The sequence below is a fragment of the Tachypleus tridentatus genome, chromosome 2, assembly GCF_004210375.1.
Source record: "Tachypleus tridentatus isolate NWPU-2018 chromosome 2, ASM421037v1, whole genome shotgun sequence".
Classification (NCBI taxonomy): Eukaryota; Metazoa; Arthropoda; class Merostomata; order Xiphosura; family Limulidae; genus Tachypleus; species Tachypleus tridentatus.
Genome location: NC_134826.1, coordinates 109952953 through 109979142, shown reverse-complemented (window position 1 = coordinate 109979142; position 26190 = coordinate 109952953). Strand labels below are relative to the sequence as shown.

The following is a 26190-nucleotide window of genomic DNA, read 5'->3' as shown; positions in this document are numbered from 1 at the left end:
CAAAGCAATGGGACGACAATTCAAAGGAATCTTTGGATCCTTCCCAAGTTTAAGAATAGGGAGTATACAATAGCTTGGCACCAAGCATCAGGAAAATAATTTTCCTGCTATATCAGGTTAAAGACAGCCAGAACAGTAAGAGAGGCAGGAGAAAGGAGGCATAACATCTCATCAGCTCAAACTGATGTACTGCCAGATCAATGAAGCGCATTTCTGAGTTCCACTAGTGTAAGAGGGAAATTGTAGTCATAGGGATGATCAGTCGAAAAGGAAAGAGGCAGATGTTCAACTTGTGTTTTAATAGCTGAGAAGGAAGGGAATGAATTAAGGGCTAGATACATCAGAGAAACATTCAACAAAAGTATTGGCAATGCTCTGAGTATCAACAACTTCATGGCCATTGAATATTAAGATAGAGAGGGGGACAGAAGTATACTGTCCCCTCACCTTCCGGGTCTTGTTCCATATGACTTTTGAACTGGTGGTTGAAGAAATGCTGGAGGTATATTTAATACAAGCTTCTTTCTGGCTTTGACGTCTAACTAGCCAAGCCTGTGTTTGAAAGCATGGGATATCTATGAAATTTATCCCAAGCATGTTTCTAAACTTTTTGTGTTATAGAACAAGCAGAATTCCTCCAAGGGCAGGGATGCCGTGGGAAAGATTGAGGTTTTGGGTATGCACTGAGCAGCTGTTTGGATAACACAGTTAGTTACTGCTACTACACAATCATCTATCGATGATTTACATAAGATGGCAGAATCAAGTTTGAGAGAGCAGTGAAAAAGGGCCAGTTGGCCTGGTCCAACTTCCACAGAGGCACATGGGTCAGGTGGCACTGACCACGGCAAATCTCTCTTAATATGACAGGAAAATGATAACTACCCCGTGGATTGATGTCAACCTCCCAAGAAAAGCAAGTGAAAAGTGAAGGAGAGCAGATAGAAAGATCTATAGCAGTAAATGACTGCTAGGTGCATGAAAATAAGTGTAAGAGCCAGTATTGAAAAGAGACAGGTTGTGATTCAGGAGCATATGCTCTATAGCATGACCCCTCACATCAATACTAGAACTACCCAAGAAGGGATTATGCCCATTAAGTCCCCAAAAATTAAAAAGGGCAGTTGATCAGTGAGGGCATTAAGGTCTGATGGATGATAATTTTTTTCCAGGGGTAAGGTACAGAGAGCAAACAGTGATGGTACGACCCAAAGAAGTACCGATGAGTACAGACTCCAAGGGTGTATTCAATGACAAGGACTGGGTGGGCACATATTGATCAACCAGCAGTGTTACTCCCCCATGTCCTTTTCCTACACACGACCTGTCATTTTGGTATAAGGAGTATTGTCTAATTGCAACTGTATTAATAGGTTTTAAAAATGTTTCCTGTAAAAAAAGACATTTGGGATGATAAAAATCAAACAAATCCTTGATGTCATTCACATTTGATTGAAAACCTCAACAGTTTCATTAGATTAGCATGGCCATTTTTACTTATTTTGGAGTAGAATATGACAAGGGGACTTCTGCTTGCAACCTCCCTTTTTTTCTTTACTGGATGTGAGTCAGTCACTCTACAGTGATCTTATTCTGGATCAAGTTGGCAGGTCTGGGTTTGAAGACATACATTCCAGTGATTGAGGACGTGAACAAATGGTTTGTTTAATTTTTGGGGTGTCAAGAGAAGAAGACCCCATGGAAACACCTGGGCTTAAACAAGGTGATGTTGGGCAATGACTGGAAGATGTGGTAGGGCCAGAGATAGAAGCAGACACTGATTTGTTAACTTTGTTGATTTTGGAGGGTACTAGATTAAGATGCCCTGTTAAAGATTCTGTAGGAGGCATGGAAAGGTCTGTCTGGACTCCTACTGTAGTAGTGGAATGGATTACAGCAGCATAAGTCCAAGATAAAATTGGGAAAAGTAATTTCTGAGCCTCTGAGTAAGAAATATTGCGAACTGTCTTTAGACCTTGTACTTCTTTCTCTTCTATCCATTTAGAGCAAGAAGTAAAATAGGAAGGATGTGGACCATTACAATTAATACAATGCAGTTCTAGTTGGCATTCAAAAGCATCATGGTCTTCACCATGCACAAGGAACCACGGCAAGATGTTTTTGAATGACCAAATTGTTGACAATGAAAACATCTAACAGGGTTAGGAATATAAGTCCGTATCTTACAATTAAGATATCCTGCCTTGATTGTGGTAGGAGGACGTGATGTTTTAATGTTAATATTCAAACATTTGTCAACTTCATAATCCCATCTCTATGAGTAAAAATTCAGCACACAGCTGTAACACCTTGGCTGGGGAAACCTGCAAGGATCTCTGACTCTGGAATGGTCTTTAAATCCCTCTCAACTATAGCTCCTCTGAAAGAATTAAAGTAGAATGAGAAGTAACCTCAATGGGTATATCACCAATGGCCTTTGATCTCAATAGGAGTTTGCAATGTTGTGATGAAGCTTTTTCTACTAAAATGTCCCCAGACTGTAATTTTTTTTTTTTTTTTTAGGAGAGCCAGCAAGCCCTTCTGAATAAAAATGGAGATCCTTGCTCCAAGGGTTTTTCAGATTCAAGTTGTGAGTTTGACCTACAGAGTTATCAATGTACGGTCGTTTGCCAGTAGTCAGATTTTTCTCTATGCTGTCATGCTTGTTTATTTTTTATTTAAGGGGTATTCATAATAATAAAAAAGAACATTATGGTGCCCTCTGACCCCACCCAACATGGAGCCCTATGAGGGGACACACTATTGTGCCATATAAGGTTACTGCATCAATGCCAGGGTTTTGTGAGCACTATATCCAAACACCAGTATCAGACATAATGTCCACTACACCCATTAAGGACATCCTATGCTGGCATTCAGTTAACCCTGGCCGAAATGTACTAGCTAATTGAGCTTGCGGGAAGCACCCCAAGACTGCTTGTCTATAGGAATTCAAGGCCAAAGAGATGTATTGGTGTTGGACTCCTTAACCACCAGGATCCTCTCCTCCCCTTCATGGATCACCATGCACAGCAAACATGCAGGTGGATGTTTAGAAGGTTCTTTATTTTCAGTTTACCTCCTCTGGGAGGTCCCCTCAACACGTACAGAAATCCGCATCTAGGGGTAAGCCTACAGAAGTACCTCACACAAAGGCAGAGGTAGGCAAAGGAAAACAGAAGGGTAGTGAGAAAAGATAAATATATAGAAATGGGGAACTGAAGTGAAGCAGGTGGTACACAGGCCAATCCACAAGATAACCAAATAGATACCAAGGACAGAAAATTGAAGAAAAGAAAGGAAATCCACAAGTCAGGACAAAACAAGCCATGAATGAGAAAATGAATGCAACATTTAAGGATGTAAGAGGTGCTTTTAGGAAAAGGAAACAATACAAATCTTAATAAGCAAAGGGGATATACAAAGTTAACCACAACAAATGGAGTAAAGAAACAAACAAGTAATGGACACATGAAAAAAATATGAAAAGAATATACCAGAGAAAGAAATTTAGGAAGAGTTTAGAAGGTTAAAGTTGTTTCTCAAATTATAAGCCACTACCCAAAGCAGAGCAGATAAAAGTCATGGTCTTAGATCATTTCCAACTGAAAAAAACAAAAAAAACTTTAGGTGACTGGACAGAAGTAGGAAGCTTAATAAGGATGTGATAATTCACAACAAATTGAACAGTTACAACATCCCCAATAATTAATCCTTTAGATGCTGGAATACATTATCAACCAATCCAAATAATCAAAATTTAGTTATCAGTGGGGTACATTCCACAGGCTGTTGCTCGAAAAAAAGTAAAGCACACCATATGGTGTGTTCCACAATTGCTTGTCAGTTTACAATTTCACCATATGGTGCATTCTGCAGTTAAGGGGTTATTGAACCTGTAAAAGCCACAGTAGAAACACAACCTGTGTATGAATAATGCAGAACTAAGTGCAGGTCACCATCATTTGAGAATGCACAATAAAAAATAAACCTTTTGAAACAAAAACCAAATAAAATAAAATTTGAAGTTTTGTTCACAATGCAGATAAAAATTTAAATACAGTTATTCAATATGATGCAAAGGAGAAGATTAAACTTATTGCAAGTGCATAGGGAAAGTTACTGTGCATAGAGGTTATATCACCATCATACTGATGGAAGGCTGTTGTTTTACAATGACAACATCATTTATGAGTTCAGTTCACATTAAAACCCTGTGAAAGTAGGTGGAGTTACTTCAAGAAAAGCACTATGCATACCTCTCAGGCAGATGTGCAAGAAAAATAACTTTTCTGTGACTAGAGGTGAGTTTCATCTGTGAAACAGTTAAATCTTTACAGTTAAACTTAAAAAAAACTTGAAAAAAAAACATTTTATCCTTGGGAATTATGTAGGGATGACAACCAAAGAAAATTTTAATATAGATACACATTCATTACGTGTTGTGTGAAGAGGCAATGAAATAATGGGAGAGAGGTTGTGACATATCTTGATACACTGTATGATGATCCTTGTTAAATATGTTGCAATCCTCAGAAAGAAGAAATTTTTGAAAACCTAAAACAAAAAAAAGGAGCAACCATTGATATCAATTAATCATAGAAGCATTAAAATTTAACTACTAATAATTTAAAACACTTATTGAGAATTTTAATTTAAATAAAACTACATGAAAGCCTACACTTAAGTTGATAAATGCAACATCAGTTTAAAATGTGTTATCAGAATTAAATGCAAGATAAAGTTCATTTTGTTTACACTCTTAATAAGATGTGATAGCACTGATAGTTTAAAGTAGATTTTTTTTTTAAGTTTACTTATATAAGATAGTTACCTTAGAATATCAAATGTGTTGTTGTTGTTGCTATTATACTATTGTTCATCATTCAATTTCAATTCCTATCTACAGTAAGCATTATGCCTTTATAGAAAATTTTCAACTTATATTATGTTCTTTTATTGCCCTTTCAAGTGTATCCAACTAAAATTCCTTCCACACTGTAAATCACTGGACTAACATCTACCTTACGTCACTATCAAATTACATAATGGAGAAGCCATACAAGTAGCTCTCAAGCATATCTCATGAAAAATTAGCAGTATTTATTTTACCTAAAAAATGTTAGCTAATCTAAAAAGTTTCCAATTTTTTACATTTTAGTTAGTTTTATATTAATAAAAAAAAGTATGCGCATGAAACAAGAAATATAATGTTTACCAGAGTCATCTTTTTGTTGTTGTTGGCTGTTGATGAAATTTAATTCTACTCTTTTATACCAAAGGTACTACTGCACTAAATAATATCTTAGTTAATTAAATAATGCTTCAAAGAAAAGAGGATAATAACACACAAAAAAAGACAATGTCAGCTGAGGTCATCAATATGATTCCCATGAAAATAAAGTTTCAATTGTATGAGAAATAGATAATTTTCTGTAAAGAAAACAATGTAAAATGATATATCATTTGATTGATGAAAACTACTGACTAAAAATAATATAGTATTAAATAAGAGAGAGACCAACGGGCAATGTGTGAAAGAGAGAACACTACATATAAGCATGTAATATGCATATTCTGAAACATTCGAGAATTAACTCTATTAATGCCACACACAAAAATTAAATGCTAGCTACTGTTGCCATTATACTATTATTCATTAAACATCAATTTTTATCTAATGAATCTGTTACTAGTATTAATAAAATAAATGAAATATTGCCATTATATTTGTTCACTGTCAAACACAAACCTACACAATGGACTATTTCTGCTTTACTTAATGCGGGTACCAAAACACAACTTTAGTGTTACGTCTTTTCTTTCAGTCATCCCATGAGAATAACTGATTAATAAGCCTTACAATTCATCAATTAGAAAATTTCACTGATCATCCTGCTCTAACCATAACTTTTGTCAGCTTCCACAAATTCAAAATTCATGTTGTTGTTGTTTTTTTTACCTGCAAATGACAGATACCCTTTTTCAGTTTCTTGATCACCTCCATACATGTCTATAATTCTTCTAAAATAAGACAAAGTGACTTGACTCATCTGCAAGTGGAAAAATTGCAAAAAACAATAAAGGTTTTATGTATGTCAGCACATATTAGAGAAAAAGGATAAAGGTGAATTTAAATAACATATATGTGTTACAAAACTCTGAAGACAAATTAAACAGTGTTACAAATATTATGAATTTTTGCATGTCACACACCTATAGTAGTAGTATTTTCACCAATTCCTAGTACGAAAGAAAACATATTCAAAAGGCATGAGTTTCAGCTAACTACACTGGTTTAAGATACTTTTAACAAACACCACTCCACCAATAATTCAATAATTTTATCAAGCTTTACTCAGTACACAAAAATGGGAATGGTTTCTTACCTTCTGTTGCTCTTTGAGAAATATATAAAGTTCTTCAGGTTCCATAATGGTAGCATTTTTCATAGTGTATCTAAAGAATAAAAAATACAAGGTAGTTATAATGTGCACATGCAATAAATTAAATACTTAAAACCTTAAAAAGTAAATATTGTTCAAGTTCAAAATAATAAATATTCAGAATAAAAGTACTTTAAATATTGACTACAAATACATTTAACAACTTTAATTTTTAAATCACACAATTTTTCTCATCCCACACTTTACTTTCAATTTTAAAAAAATTACAGAAAATAAATTTAGTGCACAACTCACTGCAACAACAAATAAATACAATGTAAATTCCATAACTAAATACACATTTTCAAATGATGTCCAATCAAGAAAACAGCAAAAACTCGGTGTATAATTGGTTTTCGTACAGTACTGGGTGACTAAATGAAAAACACAGTAAATAATAAAACATCCTCATCAAACTATAAGAGCTCCAAACTATTATAAAATTCTTGATCAATATCAAGAATGTGTTTTCATAAATATAATGCCAAATAAACATAACATTAAATTAATGTTAAAAAGGTTGATATTTTTTAAAATCAAAAACGTATTTCCAATAGTACTTAGCTCTTCTCATTTTCTCTTACCCTTTTTCCCTACTAAGAGCTAATGACAGGAACTGTGACAGTCTGGGAAATGTTAACTTCCAAAACATACCTCCCTCATGCTTATAGCTATAATCTCACATTGAGAATGTTTATGCACTGGTTAGAGCATTATCCATACAAAAAGCATCTGCATATATCTTAGGTGCATTTATAGAAAAGTGACACCTTAATGTTGGAGCCATGCTGCATCAAGAACAGCTATGTTCTTTATCTAGAGCTTAATTCCTGTACTGTGGGTGAAATTGTGCATGATTTATCATCCCTATAGGCTAAGCCCTAACCAGATAGTCAAGATTCCATTACTCAAGTGTGAAATTAAAGGGCCATGATCCATATATTCTACATTGGTGGCTAGGGCAATTGTACTACAAACTATGTATACATACTTATGAGCATATCCAACCTGCAGCTATGGAATGATGCTTTCCAAACTATCAGAATCATGAAAAGAAAGTAAGCAATACTGAAATGGAAAAACCTTCTTTTTGGCCTGGAAAACTCTGAAAGGAATAGGGCTTCCAATTGGTCTTGCAGAATACCTCATTTCTACAGAGCCTATTTAAAGTATATTGAATCAGAGATTGTTAGTGCAGAATTTGTTTGATAAAAGCACACCTACTTGTGAAGATACAAGAGAGAGAGAGAGAGACCATGAAAGGGAGCAATGGAAATAAATATTCATCCCTCTCTATAATCTAGAAATGTTTAAGATAGCTCTATAGGATAGGCAAAAACCCTCATATGATGATACTGCCAGATTATGCAAATAATGTGAGATGATAAAATAACAAAAAGTATTGGAGAAAGTATATATACTAATCCACACAATAACCTCCAGTGAGCAATTCAAACAAGCTGCTAAGAGAATAGAAATGTGACAAATCTGCATAAATGTAACTTGAAGAAGGTCCCTTCCCATCAAAGAAGACCCAGAATAAAAAGGTCATTATCTATCATCTCTAAAGACATTACTCCAGGCAACACCACAGTGAATATGACAGTGATCAAAACTTAACTGAAAAAAAGAAGCAAGAAATAGTGATGAATTGGTCATTTGCACATAAACCCTGTTTTCAAGACTGTTGATATATGCACCCCCATACTTGAAACAAAGCATCCGTGTAGAGATGGACGAAGTGACAGTAAAGAAACCCATACTGTAGGAGTGTCTCAAATGAACAACCTTCAAGAATGTATAACAATTCCATCTAAAAAAACTGAGGAATTTAGGGAATCAATTTTATAATCCCTTGGTCACAAAGACTTTTAAAAGGATCTCAAACTCTCTTTCCAAAGCATTGAAGGCTTTGAGGCTTCTCCATTTTTCCAGAAAGACAATAAAAAATAAAAAATAACCATAGTGATAACATTTAATTGACCTGAATAGATTTCTATGCACAGAAAATGAAGCCTGCCTTGGTTGTTTTTGAAAGTAGAATCTGAATGTGATGTTTTGACAACTGACAAGATAGTGCCAGCAGCAACCAGTCATCAATGGAATGGTGTGTGCACAATGTGATGGAATACAGATGAATATAAAACAACTTGTATGATACAGAAAACCTATATGAAGCTAATGAGAGTCCAAAGGCAAAAGCTTGGAACTGAAGTATCTTACCCTTGTGCATAAAAAAGAAACTATGATAGTGGGGAGATGCCACCACTATGGCACTGTGCAGATAGGAGCTAATTACAATGAGCTTGGACATTCACAATCCCAGTAAAAAACTGTCCACTATGATTGAGGAATGAGTAACCTGTCAAAACTGGAGATACCAGGAACTGACATGGATGAGAAAGTCAGAGGACTGGATACTAATTTCTTGTTCCTTTCTCTCAACAACCACCGAATCAAGTGAGAAAAAAAATTAGATAAATGTTTAGATAGGCAAAGGAAAAAAGTCTTGGCAGTTTAGTAATAGCTTTAAGTGTAAGAATAGGTAAGTATGTGTTGGAATAACTATTACAATATGCAAGTCAATCCTATATAATGGCTAAGTAAAGAACTAATAAGCCTAAAGTATTTGGTAAAAATAATGTAAAGTACTGAAGATTTTACTACACAAGTCTTAAGCTGTCCATTTTGAATCCAAAATCAAAGATACTAAAATAGTATTTCAGATCTGTCTTTGCCTCCCACAAAAGAAGCCTTTCATTCAGTTCCAAAAATACTAAAAATGTCTCCAGTTCACATGATTTTTATTGGAAGTTTTAGTCTATTAGTTTCTAAAACTTTGCTAGCTTTAAGCACTAAACTGTAAGCAGAGAACTAATTTAGGGCATTGCAGAATAACTGAACACCTTTTCTAGGTACACAAATTTGGTCTTTTATACAATATAGCATAGACAATATTTGGCTGCTTACAACATTTACAAGCAAAACAAGTATATAAGAATTTTATGAAAAGCAATATTTTCACAGTAAATGGAATTCACAATACTACATGTACAGTAACAGAAATTTTTCATTTATACAGTTTTTTGAAATTACAAAATACATGTCAAATGTGAAATGAGCACTTATAATCCCATAAAATATTTGATTCTAATTGGAGTCCTAACATTTACAAGGCTAACTGTATAGTAATATGGCATTTTGTACATTTCTATAGTACAAAGAATTAGACTTTACCACAAGTATATGAAGTTTAATTTATTATTTTCTGTAAATGATACATATTCACAAAAGAAGGTTCTTTAATTACACCATGTATTAGAGTACTATCCTATACTATACATATTTTACAACTAGAACAACAATAATGCCTGTAAAAAAACCAGAATAAAATGTACAATAAAACAACAGCTCTTAAAATAATTGGCTTTGCAAAGGCAGTAACACAAGCCAACTAACTTGTAATAAATTATAATGCTCAACAATCAAACTATATATATATACACACACACACACACACACACACACATACATACATATGGCATGTATATTTTGAGAAGGATATGAGCTACAAAATGGTTGTGTGTTGAATAATATTGCTATGGCATAGAAAATCTTTAACATAAACTGAATTTACCAAAACACACAAAAGAAAACACATTCTACATTGTAATTTAACTTACTGTTTAAATAACTGCTCTATTTCTGGACGCTTATGAATACTGTGATAGAATCGAACAAACTCTTCTTGGTCCAGAGCACTTTCTTCTTGAATTTTATTATGATGAAACTGAGCTGCCTAATTTGTTCAAATGTTGGTTGAAATACAAGATAAGCAGTTAAATAAAATATATATATAAAAAAGACATAAGTGAAAATGGTATATAATAAATGTTTTTATGCAAACCACACAGTGATACATACAAGAAAAATGAGTTGTCATCTCATACATATTTAAAAGCTTCAATACCCATGAGAAAAAAAGGAAGCACTGAAGAGTTTACATAATAAACAATATGACACCTGATATATGCAATGCATGATTTTGACATTTTAAGTCAGTTACATGTGTGTTGGCAAAAATCTAAACTGTAATTATGAAAATCAAATACACAAGCACACAGATATCTATATTTAATAATACATCTGATCTAATCAAAGTAAATTTTATAAACTATTCACAGTCAATCAAATCCACTGTTTTGTTGTTGTTGTTCTTGCAAATTTGTTAGAAAGCTTACTTCGAAACAAATAAAAGAGTAGCAATCTTTACAAACATATATAATGACTTTTATAGTTAGTGTGAACAAGTTTTTACTGAAAACCGACTTCTTACCATCTAATGTTATAACTTGATTGCCTTAAGAAGAACCCACTGAACGTTTTTTTTTAAACACACTTACAGCAATCATTTTGAACTTCTTGCAAAATCAACTGCAATGATACAAAATGCTTGAAATGTTACTAATGCACTAGTGGTAGATGTGATCAAGAACCTATGACTAAATAAAGTAACTCACAAAAGATATAAAGGAAGACTTTAATGCATTCAAAGCTACTTTCGCAACTGACAATAAGAAAAATTTCTAATGGTCAAATAAAAAATAAGGTAAAACAATGTACAGCTTTGGTTTGGATTGTTTTGAATTTTGTGAAAAGCTACTTGTTGGCTATCTGCACTATCCATTCTTAATTTAACAGTGATAGATTATATTAAAAACAGCTTGTCAACATCACCCACCTACAACTCTTGGACTACTCTTTTGGCAACAAACAGTGGGATTGAACATAACATTAAAATACACAGAGGTTAAAGAGCAAGCATGTTCAGTAATGAAGATTCAAACCTGAAATACACAGATTTCTAACCAAATTCACTAGGCTATGTGAAGTTTTCTATAGCTCTACAGTAAAGTTAAAGTAAAAAGAAATTCGTGGTGCCACCAACATGACTACTTACTAAAATTATAAACAAAATAATAAAATTACAAAATCACATGCATACTGCATGTTTTTGAGAATTTATAAACACAGAAAATATAAAAAAGGATGAAAGGCAGTAAATAACTGATAGTAAGAAAGAGATGATTGACAAACAATCCCCCCAAAAAAGAAAATTACTGTCAAGGGTTACTAATTCACCATTGCAAGTCATATGACATATTGACAAATCACCAAGTACTGCTCACCCTTTGACACTGTGTAGCTTTACATCCATACCATTTTCAATCTTTCCAACGGTAGAAAAATTATCAGCACTCCAATCCTTTAATTTATTTATGATTTTTCTTATTTAACAGGAATCCTACCCACTTAGAACAATACTGTAATTTTCTATGGTGAAGTCATCTTATAAATATGAAAATCTACAATTAGTTACTTTTCACGAAATCACTCTCAATCAAACTTTATGAGAAAGGCAAGCCATATATATTTCTATATTTTCTAAAAAATTGATCTCTAGTTATATTTATTACTGACTTAATTACATGAATAACAGGATTAAATACAAGTAATTCAGTTTGAAATAATCTATCAGAAAGCAAAGAATTTAGGGATATACATATACTTTAAAAATGTTAACAAATTTAAGTTACCAACCATAAGCAGTAGCTTTTACAACTTCGTACCAAAACACAAAAATGTAAACTATGTAGGAATAGCTATGAAAACACACCTGGAACAGTTCTTTGATTTTTGTTAACTGTAAATTTTGGTTTAATACTTTTGTAATGCACAAGTACTACATATTTCATCTGTATAAAACTACATCTGGCCAAAATCATGTCATTTAATGTTTGGGTGAGATTATACACAAAATTTAGCCTGGGGTGTTATTCTCTGACGTGGAGGTAGTCAAGAAATTTATACACAATTTTATGAGATAGTTGTATGATATCCTGCTGTGTTTGAAGAACAAATGATTACCTTATGACTGTTTCAAGGGATAATTTGATTGCTTCATGCATTACTTTGTATATAAAAGATAATTCTTTTACAAATTCATTAGTTATGTGGTAACCTGCTTTAATTTGTGTGGAGAGGACTATTTCACAACTCTCTAAATGAGCAGAGATCAATTTGGTTTGTGCTGAATTTTGTGCAAAGCTACACCACACCTATCTATGTTAGCCATCCCTATATTAAAAGCAAAAAACACCCACTGCCAACTCTTGGGCTACTCTTTTACCAATAAACAGTATGACTGAACAACACATTATAATGTCTCCACAACTGAAATGGCATTCATATTTTAGTGGGAGAGGAATTTTAAGCTACATCTAGCAGATTCCGAGTTGAGTGCCCTAACAATCTGGCCATGCTAGACTTAATGAGCAGAGATAGTTCCATATTCCAATGATCCAATTTCAGAATTATTTAGCTCAGAAAAAGTTAACTGTAAGAGAAAGTTTAGCGATTTCAAATCATGTTGATCACTGAGAAAAACACTGTTTTCAGCTTTAAAGGATCTAGAACACACTGTGGAAGTCGTGTCTTTGGTTACATATTGCTTTTTAATCTGCTGATTAAGAATTACTCAACTGTTCCATTTCTTTATGCTTATTTCAAAAATAATTATCTACTCATACTACTTAATTAGCCATTCCTCTGTTTCTGCTCACAAATGAAATATTTTATTTTTACACCAACTTCAATACATTGTCTTATCTCCCTCAGTCCATCAGTGAGAATTCATTACTCTTTACTCTTCTGTTTGATAGTTCCTTATATTATTTCTAGCTGATCAGATAAAGGTTTGCTGGGTATAATCTTGAAATTACAGTGTTAATCCTCATTAAGTGATAATATGATAAAGATGGTAAATTAATTATTCAAGTGTTCTGTTCTCAATAAATTTAATAATATCAGTTACATGCTCACACTGCAACTTTTTCTAATATTGGTTCAGTATATTATGTACAAATTTTGTATACTGATTTTTTTACACAGAAAAGAGGGCAAAATTTTCTTAATTCCTAGTGTAAAAATAAAAAAAGCCAAAACTTACTTTACAATGTATATACTTAAATATAATCAACTTTAATATGAATAAATCAAGAACTGAAAGGTTTTAATCTAATGGATGATATCAAATAACACAGATGTGACATGCTTACAGAAGACCAAGTTTAGTTATTATTAATAATCTTTGTAAAAATTCATTGTGAAAGTAGTGTCTGAACAGAAAAACAATAGTCAGTTTGTGCAATGCCAAATGTGATGCTGAAAACTTGTATAGACTACTTTTATTATTTAATGATATGTTTATGAGTTCATACAAGTAAAAATGATCCTTTCACCTGAGAGACTTTAGAAAAGTGGTTACTGTCATTAGTATGTTATTTCTATGTTATTTTTATACTGATTTACCTTTATGGATCAAGTGTCATGTTGAATGGTCTCATAGTCAATAAAAGTAATTCACAAATCACAAATGAAAAAGAAACTAAGTACCATCCAAATTACAATGCAATAATTTCACCATTTTGAAATTTCTTTTATTAGTTGCCTGTGGCATTTCTTCATGGGCACATTTCTTTTTATAATAAAAGAGCAGGTTTTATCACATTTAAAAAGTTATAGGTCTTGGTAACAGTTAGAAATTTCATTTAAAAACTAATTTGTATAACAGACTTCACTCAACTTGTGGAATATATATCCACTATCAAATACCAGACTTGTGTTACAAGCCAACAACAATTATCTTAAAACATTAGATAGTTGCTATAGTTTCTTCAAGTAACATTTTAAATTTTTTTTTCAAGATTATAGTTAACATTTTCCTATTCTGAAAATTAATTTCATATTGATACTTACCACTCGCCAATAAAGATAAATTACCTCACATCCAACTCTTGTAGAATTTCCTGCACATACAAAAATCCTTGAACAAACTCCCACCACTACATGTGTCTACAATTATATCATTAGCCAATGACACAACCATAATTATGCTGTTTCCCTCCTCCAAGAGGAAGGTAACACAATATACAATGTAGTATTCCTTATAAGCATCAGCACATGATTATAAGCTCATGTTTCACAAGAGAAATTAAATAAACCAGAAGCAGAGAGGAAGTGTGAAAGGTCATGTAGAGAAGTATCTAAATCAAATACATTTTCAGATAAAGAAAATATTAACTGGAGAAACATTACTTATCCCTCTGCAGATGAGCTAGAATCCCACCTTGAAGATGATAAATGACTAGTGCAAAGCAAACATAAAATTGAGTTATTTTCTGAAACAATGACAGAAAGGAAAATCCTATGGAAAGTGACTTTCATTATACTCGATATCATCAAGTAGAGCAACACCTGGTAAAAACTATATTTTTTACTCAAAATATATATATATTTTATTATAGAGATAGTAGATTAAAGCAAGCCAGGAAATTCCACTGCAAGTTATTACTTTTTTGCCAAGATGAGTGGAGTGTGAGAATGAATGATGTGCAAAGGACTGTAGACCATCCTGTCTGGGTCAAATACTTACATGATATAGATACTACAAAGACAAATAGAGGGATAAGAAGCACTCAACAGTGTCTTAAGACAAATAAAAGTTCCATATCACTGGATATATTTATCAGATATTTTACACTTCCAAGTAACATCCTTGCCCTACACCTAATATAATAGGAAAACTCAATCAGTCTTTTATCAGGTGAAGGCACCCCTTACAAAGAAAACTTTCCATACTGACATCCCAGTGGATTAGCACTGAAGAACTAACAGTTCTTCCATGTTTTACTGGGATGGGGTAAGGATACATACAGAGAGAATATCAGGGTGTATGCATGAACCACTGTCATCAGACACAACCATCTAGAATAGACCCCATGAAAAGAATGAAATGAGCTACTATAACTAAAGACAGCAGGCACAGGCTAGGTGTGAGGAGGGGATTACCTTTTTTTTAAAAAAGTGTTGGAACAGTCATGTTTATTATACAGGTATATAGTAAATGTAGTTTTGAAGAAAACACTTAACGCTTTCAATACTACTTTGTTCGATGTGGATTTCAGACAAGTATTCCTGTGAGGCAATTCCAGGCACTTGACAGAATCCGTTGACACCAAACAACAAATGCAAAGTTCTACTTTTTTTTTTTTTTTTTCATGCGTATCTGTGTGCATGCATATTGTGCTTCCAACTTGTGTGTATAAAGAAAATGATACACATATGGTGGTATTACAAAGTGTGTGATGGTCAAGGAAATCAAACAATTGGAAATTAGGATCATAGGCAAAACTCACCATTTTAAAGTCCTTGAGAAAACTAACAAATAGAGATCAGATGAAGTTAAAAACCAAAAGCACATAAAATTACCCAGTTGATGTTAAGTAACAGTAAATGAATGTGTAGGTAGTGGTCCACATAACATCCACCAACATCTTCTCTAATGGTTGAGATCAAGATTGGTTGGTCAGTTAATTTAGTGTTTTATGGCACAAAGCAGCTAGGCTATCTGTGCCAAACATCTGGTAAAAACGTAAAAGTAAACTTAATAAAATGCATAAAAGGAAATTAAGGTAAAACAAAACAAAGTTTAAAAAGAAAATCACATAATGGACATAAAATCAATGTTTACATCTTATTCACAAGGTTAATAGAAAAACTACAGTAATTTAAGTTGTAATGGACTTTCTGTAGTGTAACTTTAATTATCATAACTTGCCAGAAAGTGTAACAGGTAAGTACACAAACCACTGTCAGTCACCTGAAGTTGGCCTTTCCAGTCCTGGTTTCAAGTTACTTAATGTTTTGGCCAGTTTCTAATTTCAAATCAAACTAAATGAACTGTGATTTTTAAAAGAGAGCCACATTAAAAAGGTGTTATGTATAAATTAAAAAAACTTAAATGGCATTAAAAAATTAATGGCTTTTAAAAAACTGAAAGCATTACCAAGGTAAACACAGTGTCACCATCACCAATAACACTGTTTAACATTATGGCCAAACCTTTGGACAGAACATGTCTAAAATGGTGCCATCGTTGAGAATCGTAACAACAAGAAAGTAAAATGTGGCTTATTATCATCAGAGTGTCACACAAACTACACACTGGTGCATCAATTCCAGATAAAAGAAAACAATGAGTTATAAAACTGTGACCAATGTGTAGTCTAGTTAGAACAACTTCCTCTTTCCGATCCTTATAGAAGCAAGGTGGCCAAAGTCCAATATAGGGTTTTATTTGGAAAAACTTGCTTTCACGTTGCTCACTCAAAGTTGACTGAGATATATACTTAGCTGCAGTGTCGGCAAGCTCGTTCCCACAAATACCAATGTGGCCCAGTATCCAGAAAAACTGAACAGAAGTAGATGTTAAAGAGAAATGGGCCAGTCGGTTTGAATATCGGCAAGAACAGAGTGTGAATCAACGTGAAGCAATTCCAGGGCCAGTAGAAAACTAAGCGAGTCAGTATAAATAGTGCAGTTTGAGTACTGCCTAGCTTCTATGTGATTCAGGGCAAAAAAAATGGTGTAAAGTTCAGCAGTAAACACAGAAGCTATAGAGGGAATTCTGTGCACAACCATCAAACTACAACAAACCATGGCAGAGCCCACACAGTCACCTTATTTTGAACCATTGTATAAATAAGAACGTAAAGATGGTTTGAAAGATGCTTAGCAAATAGCAGACAGCATTTCCAATCAGGAGTGTCTACTTTTCTTAGATGACTTAAAGATAGGTCACAGTTGAGGACTGTAAGAAGCCATGGTGGGATGGGCTGACCAGTGGACACAGCAATGTTATCAAAGGACAGACCCAATTCATCCAACTGCACCTGGATACGAAGGCCAAAAGTTCTGAAAAAGTATGGCCCACCAAGGAAGAAAACCACAAACCCAGGTTGGATGCTTTAGTAAGGAACAAAGTTTCAAAGCATATAGTAAAGACAGTTGCAAACAGTGGAGGTACAAAGAAGGTTCACGAGACTACATATAAGCTCTGAACTGGAGAAGTGCAGAAAGCCCCAGTGCAGAGCCGAAGTCCTTGATGATGAATACAGTCTAGCATCTTTTTAGGCCAATGGTCTGACAGACCCATAGATTAGTGATCCATAGTTGAGTTTCGATTGAATAAGAGCACTATATATCTTTAGCACAGAACGTCGATCTGCTCCCCAAGTGGTGGAAGAGATGACACGGAGGATTTTACTGCTGCTTAATGTGTGGTGTAAATATCTGCTTAAGGTCAAAGATAAGCCCCAAGAACTTTGTCTCAGGGACCACAGACAGCACAACTTCACCGATACGGAGTTCAGGATCAGGGTGAATACCCCGTTGGCAGCAAAAGTGCATGCAAACAGTTTTAGAGAGAGAGAAATTAAAGCCTTTCCTGTGGTCCACTTCAGTAAACGATTGGGGGCAGTCTGGAGCTGCTGCTCAATATACCTCATGTTCAACAACTGACATAAGATGTGAAAGTCATCAACATAGAGCCCATTTGCAACAGTGAGAGGGAGTTGTTCAGTGACAGCATTAATTTTTATACTGAAAAGTGTGACACTCAGAACACAGCCCTGAGGGACTCCAAGTTCCTGTAAAAAAGAACAGGAAAGTGTCGAACCCACATAAAATTGCAATCTCCTGTCCATCAAAAAATTTTTAATAAAAATGGGCAATTGGCCATGTAACCCATAAATATGGAGGTCTCGCAAAATGCCATACCTCCATGTTGTATCATAAGCCTTCTCAATGTCAAAGAATATTGATACAAGATGTTCTCATTTGAGAAAGGCTTCTCTGACGTTTCAAGTTGAATCAGGTGGTCCACGGTGAAGTGCTGCCATTGGAACCCACACTGGGTGGGCGAGAGGAGGTTGTTTGATTTAAGGAACCAAACAAGACAAGCATCAACCATCCCCTCTAAGGTATTACAGAGACAGCTCATCAAAGCAATTGGACAGTAGTTTGAACGAATTTTGGGATCCTTCCCAGGCTAAGAGAAATGTTGGACAATAGCCTGGTGCCAAGCATCAGGAAAAACATCCTTCTCTACATCTGGTTAAAAAACAATCAGAAAAATAGCAAGAGAAGCAGGAGATAGATGGTGCAACATGTCATAGTGTATATCATCAGGTCCAACCGACGTACTGCCAGACTAATGAAGGGCCAGTTTGAGTTCCACCAGCGTAAAGGGACGATTATAGTCATAGAGACAATCAGCTTGAAAGGAAAGAGGTGATTGCTCTGCCCAAGTCTTTATGGCTAAGAAGGTGAAAGAAGAAGCAGAAGTGCTAGACACCTGGCAAAAGCTTTCACCTAGAGTATTGGTGAAACTCCAGGTATCAGCTACTTCCTGGCCATCAGAGAGCAAGATCGAGAGGGGGAATATTGTCCCATATGACTTTTGAATTGGTGGTAGAAGATATGTTGGTTGTGAACTTAAACCAAGATTCCTCCTGGCTTTGATGTCTTACCCACCGAGCATGTGGATTATTGTCAACCCTCCAAGAAAAAATGGGAGAATAATGAAGGGGAGCAAACTGAGAGATCAATAACAGTAAAGGACTGACTAGGTACATAGAAAGAAGTAAAAGAGCCAGTATTGAAAAAAGTTGCAATCAAAGAGCATACGCTCTACAGAGTGACCCCTCCTATCAATATCACCACTTCCCCAGAGGGGATGACATCCATTAAAGTCCCTCAGGAATAAAAAGGGAGACAGCAACTGTTCAATGAGAGCATCAAGGTCTGATTGATCATATGTCTCTCCAGGCAACAGGTAGAGAGAACAAACAGTGATAGCATGACCCAAGGAAACACGGATGGCTATGGCCTCCAAAAGTGTGTAAAGTGACAAAGGCAGGGTGGGCACATGCTGATCAACCAACAGTGCCACCCCTCCATGTATTCATCCATCATACAGCCTGTCATTTCTGTACAAAGAAAACTGCCGAAAGGTGACTGTATCGACAGGTTTCAGAAATGTTTCTTGTAAGGAAAGACATACAGGATGGTAGGAAGCAATAATCAGTGTTTTGATGACATCCATATTAAAATGTAAACCTCAACAGTTCCATTGTATCAAAGTGGCTATTATTATTTATGTGTAGATGAATTGGGTGAAGAACCCTTCTGTTTATAACCATGTCTTTTTTCCTTACTGTCCTTATTCGAGGGAGGTCTATTGATTTCCATAGATCCTGTCCAGGGTCAATTGGGCAGGTCTTTGCTGTTGGAAGGGGATTCCAGTGATTGAGGACATGATCAAATGATTGTTTTGTATCTTTGGGTGAAAGAAGATGTATCCAAGGAAATGTCTGTACCTGGAACTAAAGGATGTGGATGTTAGAATGCATGTAAGGGACAGAGATATGTGTTGAAGTTGATTCATCAACGTTTTTAACCATGGAGATCAAAAGACTTTTCATTTGTTTGGAGAATGATTCTTTTGGAGACACAGAGAGATCTGTCTACACTCCCACTGTGGTTGTGGAACAAAGTGCAGCAGTATACATTTAAGATAAGGTGGTGGACTGCAATTTTCGAGCCTCAGAATAAGCAATGTTATGAATAGTTTTCAAATTCTGCACCTCTTTTTCTTCCAACCATTTATTGCAAGAATGAAAGTAGGATGAGTGAGAGCCATTGCAACTGATGTAATGAGGGTCCATTTCACATTCATAGGCATCATGGTTCTTCCCACTGCAATGAGCACACATCAAGGAACCATGACATGACGTCTTCGAATGACCAAACCGCTGACACTGGAAGAATCGGAGAGGGTTTGGAATGTATGGCCGTACTCTGGAATTAAGATAACCTACCTTGATGGTAGCAAGCAGACATGGTGATGTAAATGTGAGAATGAGGACATTGGTTGGCACTACAATTCCATCTTTGTGAATAGATATATGCCTCACTGCAGAAACTTATCGGGTGGAGAAACTAGAGAGAATATCCGACTCTGGGACGTACTTCAACTCCCTCTCAACAATAACTCCTTGTGATGAATTCAAAGTAGCATGAGGTGTTACCTCAACAGGGATATCCTCAATTGCCTTTGAATGTAGGAGGAGTTTACTGTGTTGAGATGTGGACGTTTCCACCAATATATCACCAGATCGAAGTTTCTTTACTGACTTTGGAGAGCCAGCAAGTCCCTCTAGTCACTTCTGAATGAAAAAGGGAAACATCTGCCCTAAAGGTTTGTTTGAAAGTTGAGGTACAACAGGTGGTACAGATAGTGAGGATTGCTGCTCAGAATCTTCAAGCCATGGTCGTTTACCTATAGACTGTTTTTCACTATTTTATTAAGATTTATACTTGAAATATCCATAATAAAGAAAGGGAAATTTCGATGCCCACTGATCCAATCCACCATGGAACCCTATAAGGGACGCACTACAACATCAAACAAAAACACTGCAGCAACACCACGGTTTCGTGATCACTATACCAAAACACCAGCATCAGATATAATGTTGAAAACACCTGTTGAGAATATGCAACACTGGTACTTGGTTGACCCTAGCCCGAGTGGACTAGCCAAATGATCCAAGGCAACCCGCCTACAGGAATTCAAGGCCAAAGTGGTGTGTTAGGGTTGGACCCCTCAACTACCAGGATCCTCTCTTCCCCTTCACAGGTTGCCATGCATGGCAAATAAGTGGGTGGATGTTTAGATCCCAGAAGAGGTAAACTGAAAGAACGGAACCTTTCCTGGGAGGTCCCCTCACCACATACAGGAATTCACACCGAGGTGTGAGATCAAGAAATAAGAGGGGTAATTAGTATTGAAAAGTGTTTTTTTTTTGTTTGTAGTTTGCATAAAACTACACAAAGGTTATATGCACTAGCCATTCTTAATTTAGCAGAGTAAGACTAGAGGGAAGGCAGCTAGTCATCACCACCCACCACCAACTCTTGGACTACTTTTGTACCAACAAATTGTGGGACTGACCGTAAAATTATAACAATCCCATGATTGAAAGGGAGAGCATGTTTAGTGTGATGGGAATTCAAACCCACAACCCTCGGATTATGAGACAAGTACCTTTATCACTTGGCCATGTTGGGCCTACTGACAAGTGACCACATTGTGAAGAGAGCGATGAGATTTCACCATTAATGAAAAAAAAAGAGAAGAAATAAACAAGATTACTTTAAAGAATAATTTGTGACAATCTTGTTCATATGCAATTTGGTTAATCAATTGTTGTATTATTTTGATATAGTTCCAGTGTTTGATATTCCTTGAAGTTTTACTTTACAAACTTATGTACATTCATAAACAAAAAATGCAAAACATAAAATGCTTATTGGATTATTTTGAACGTAAACTGTATTACACACTGAAACAATAAATATTATTCTGTTTTCCTCTGTTGAGAAATTTAAGTATAAGGTAGTTTTACATTTGAATCTTATATTGACATATGTAATCTTGAGTATTGTTGTCGATGTAAATTTTGAGTTAAAACACCATGTTCCTGTCCAGACAAAACACTGTATTTCTTTTATCTAATAAAAAAATTAATGAAATATATTAGAAAATTCAAAATGGGAAAAGAACAAAAATATAATCCAACCAGTAAACATCAACAATATTTTTCACATATGTAACAATAAACAAGTTCTAATGAAAAATCATTAATCACACATGTAAATTTATAACAAAATGCATTTAAAATGTTAATTAAACTATATCCAAGATATTTGAATGGTATAAATTGAAAATAAGATTATATCTTATAATCAGTGTAAAGAACATATATTAAATAAAACTAAAGGAATCAAGTAGACATTGGTTTGCTGTGCAGTTTGATGTTGGACCTAGACTGGTATACAATGCTGATCTAATATTTCTGACATTGGTATATTCTTTTGGGTAGAAGGCCTATAACAGTAAGAAAGAAAAATGGCTACCCTATAGGAAAATTCCCATTCATTTCACAATAGAACAGATTAATCTTGTGCATGAAGCTGAAGGCTCTCGACACCTCATCCAGAAAGATGAATGACAGAGGTTGGTAAGGAAAAGAAACAGGTTCCCTGTTTGACAAATAATGAAATGAAAATCAGGACTGGTATAGCCAGAGAGGAAAAATTATAAGAATTTGGCACATGACAGAAAGTAACTGGAGAAAAAGACAAAAAGGTACACAAGCAAAAAAATAAATAAATATTGGGCCAATTCTACCTCAGAACACTAACACCCAAAGCAGGTGAGTACAAGATTGCTGACCTAAAGAATGAAAGCTTAGAACTGAGTGGAGTTACAGAAGCATCAATCAATGACATCCCAAAATGAGAACAAATCGGCACGAAGACCACAAGATGCAAAGACAGTTCCACAGCAGGGATTCTGTCCAGTCAAAAAAAGTAATCCACTATCAGATTCAAACCCCCAGAACATGACAATGCTAATTGCATAGAAGAACTGCTGGTTGAGTTACAGATTTTCATAATGAGAAAACACAGATCCTAAGAGCAGGTGTCTTCCTAGCAACTGATGTATGAAATGACTGTACAGTTATTCACATGGATCATCAAAAAAATGACCTGATAACAGCAATCAAATAAGCTGGCAAACCTGATAAACTGCAGTCATCTCCAAAATGTTAAATAACTGTTCCAACACAACAATCAAGCCATGTACATTTGAAAACTCAAAGCAAATTCCACAAGCAATTTTTTATTATTATTTTATACAGTACAAAAATAGAAATTTGGCAGCTATAGAAAAAATAAAAGTACATTCAGATGGTTGGAAGGGAGTTGCAACAAGAACAAAGGCAACTTAAAAGTAAATAAAGAAAAACAGTAAATCAAGACACAAGGAAAATTATGTCTGAACTTTAGCACTGCTGAAAAACAAATAATCACATTGTACTTTACAAGCATACACAGAGATTACTGCACATGGAGTTTGTATCAGTGTCCTTTCAGTGGTGTACTACAGTACAGTAATTACATTGTATCCTGGTGCAATACTCACACACACATATGGAGGAGTGAAATTTTCTTCAAAGTCTGTGGCATGTGTAGGTAATTTCATGGCTGTTACATGTGAGGAAATAATTCTTTGTGACAGAGAGAAAATTAACATTTCTCACACAAAGATTAATTTGTTTGGCTTTTATATGACAAATTACAAAAATAATTATATATGATGGATAATCATTGTGTTACTGATGAACCAACTGTTCAGTATTAAAACTGTAAGCAATACCAACAATTTTATTCCTCTTATTTATGATGAACATGCATATACTTTTGTCGTAACTGATAAAGGTTTGGTGGGGTGCAGCAACTAAATCTTCAGCAAATATTTATCATTAGCATTTCTGTATTTGTCATTAGATAACAGATGTATGTAGCTACATGGTGTTACACCTTTAGTACTCTGTGCACTTATGTATAATATACATGTACTTCAAAAACTGCTAATACTGATACATGTCAATAACAGATATCAAATAACTTTCACAGCTTTAAACTTTCCTTTACACTAGTAACAGGATTTTTTTAAAATTTAATAACTGAAAATAATAATAATTAAGCAATCTTCTAGTGTCAAATACTAGTTAAGGATTACAAGTCAAGAAGTTCACAACTTAGCATCACAAGAGTGATGAATGATGTATGAAACATCACTATGATACAACATTTATAAAACTTCTCATTACCATTCCAAAACACACACAAGTCTTTGTTACAATGCATGCAGAAGTAATTCAGTGATTGTTTAAACTGTGCATTATCTGCAGCCATGTAAACATGCTTTACAAGAATCTACTTGTGGTTAATATAAAATTATAAAGTCAAAAACTTAATTTTATAAAAGTGCTATGCAGTGTGAGTAGCTAGAAAAGCCAACAAGATAAATTAATTAAGTATATTACATTTGCAAAACTTAAACATATTTCAATAATCAAAGTATAAACATACATCAAACAGTGCTTTGACATGCTTTTTATCCATGCAGATATTGAGCTGCTTCAATAAAGAGGTACACTCAGAAAAGTTTAGGCTTCCATTGCCATTCACATCAGCTTTTCGAAATTGATCCTTGAGCCATCTAAATCAACCAACAAAAGGCCTTATTATTTGCAAATCACAAAAATAAATTCTTGATGCCATTTCTTATTTCATGTCTAAGTAGTTCAATTTCTCAGAAAATTTTTATATAATTATTTTAACCATTTATAAACATTTTCCATACAAATAACCAGGCGTAATCAATCAAAATTGGCAAGATTGTTTCTACGACCTCTTAACTGACACTAATCTATAAAAAACAAGCTTTTATCCATAATTATTAATAGTATGTTTAGCATTTGCAATTCTAACATACATTTTTAACAAAGATTCAAATGCAATAATAGATCAATTAACTGAAACTTTCAAGCAACACTAAATATCAAAATTTTACAGTCAAACTACTTGAAGTAATTTATCTAGAAAAATCAAAACAAGAAAATTATTAATAGTTCAGTATTGGTTTTTGGTTGTTGAACACTAGGGACACAATGAATAATTTACTATTCTTAAGATAAATACAAAAGTTCAATCTAAACATTAGTTCAATAGCTATCACAGCACACTAAAAAGCATGCCTTGTCACATGAAAAAAAAAATGCACCAAATAACAATTAAAATAACTGAATATTCATATACCTCAAAGTGTTGTATTGTCATTAAACTGGTATTTACTGCACTGTAGTTATTGTCTGAACTCAAATGAATATTTTCAAAGTAAAAAGATTCAGTTGCAGGTTTTACTATTTATTTGCTTTCTAAGAAATTTAATTTCATTTGTTCATAGCAAAAACTCAGATGGTGTTGTCTTTTGTGATGAAGTACTAATCTAGTAGATGATATAATACATTAAATGTAACATGATGCAAACAAGTTTTCATTCTACAACATTAAAGTAGATGTCTTTGAAAGAAATAGCATATTAGAAGAAATAAGATAAAAAAAAAGGACTATAGGTTTGTGAATGAAACAAAATACTTAAACAATATATTATTTAATAACAGAGCTGCATTACAAAAGATTAAGCTTTATTACTTTCTTAGTTTCAGTAATTCTTTATTTAACCCTTTTCTTATGGGTTAAAGGACATGTCATGTTTGTTGACTTGCATTCAAAATTTTATTGAACTACTGCTCTATGAATTTATGTCAATAAACTGTAGATAACAATTCAAACTTTATTATTATTTATGAGTTAATTTCTTAATTTAAAAGTAAAAATTAAAAGAACACATCTAAAAATAAATTTTAGCAAATCACATGGACTGTTCAATGTAGCACTGCTTAAAGTTAGGTGTTTATGATGTCAAAATACTAAGTCTGTAATTTCACACAAATTAAAAACTCATATTATTAATATTGATAAGCTAAAATATAAATTAAGAACCTCGTATCTTTTTATTTTGCCAAGAATGGCTTATGTACTGAATCAAACATGGTGGCCCTGTTCAACTATTCATTTCTTTGAAACATTCTCTTATATACTCTTACTACAGCATATGACATGTTAACATCACTGATGTCACTGATATTAACAACCAATAAACAGCTTGGAATGTCATGTCTCTAAAGTGCTTTCCTCAGACATTTCAATGTTTGGAAAGGCTATCACATTCTTTCTATCCAAGATTTCAATGAGGTGGGGTGAGTCTTAAGTCCATTCAAAGTTTCAATATATTTTTTTTAATCTAAATACATCTTAGTTCCTAAGCTTAATAAATTAAGTGTAATTGCTTATGATTTTTATG

The 26190-nt window shown here is 34.1% G+C and overlaps 1 protein-coding gene across 2 annotated transcripts in view; it reads right to left on the bottom strand.

Annotated features, from left to right (window-relative positions):
- The window catches only part of LOC143244826 (1-phosphatidylinositol 4,5-bisphosphate phosphodiesterase delta-4-like), an 83431-nt gene that overhangs the window by 46429 nt on the left and 10812 nt on the right, over positions 1 to 26190 (bottom strand). For both annotated transcript variants that reach the window (XM_076490203.1, XM_076490204.1), the window contains exons 4-8: positions 24354 to 24483; positions 10130 to 10245; positions 6390 to 6459; positions 5963 to 6053; positions 4440 to 4557 (exon numbers count right to left, since the gene is read on the bottom strand). In XM_076490203.1, the coding sequence (XP_076346318.1) occupies positions 4440 to 4557; positions 5963 to 6053; positions 6390 to 6459; positions 10130 to 10245; positions 24354 to 24483 (525 nt within the window). The remainder of the gene's footprint in view (positions 1 to 4439; positions 4558 to 5962; positions 6054 to 6389; positions 6460 to 10129; positions 10246 to 24353; positions 24484 to 26190) is intronic.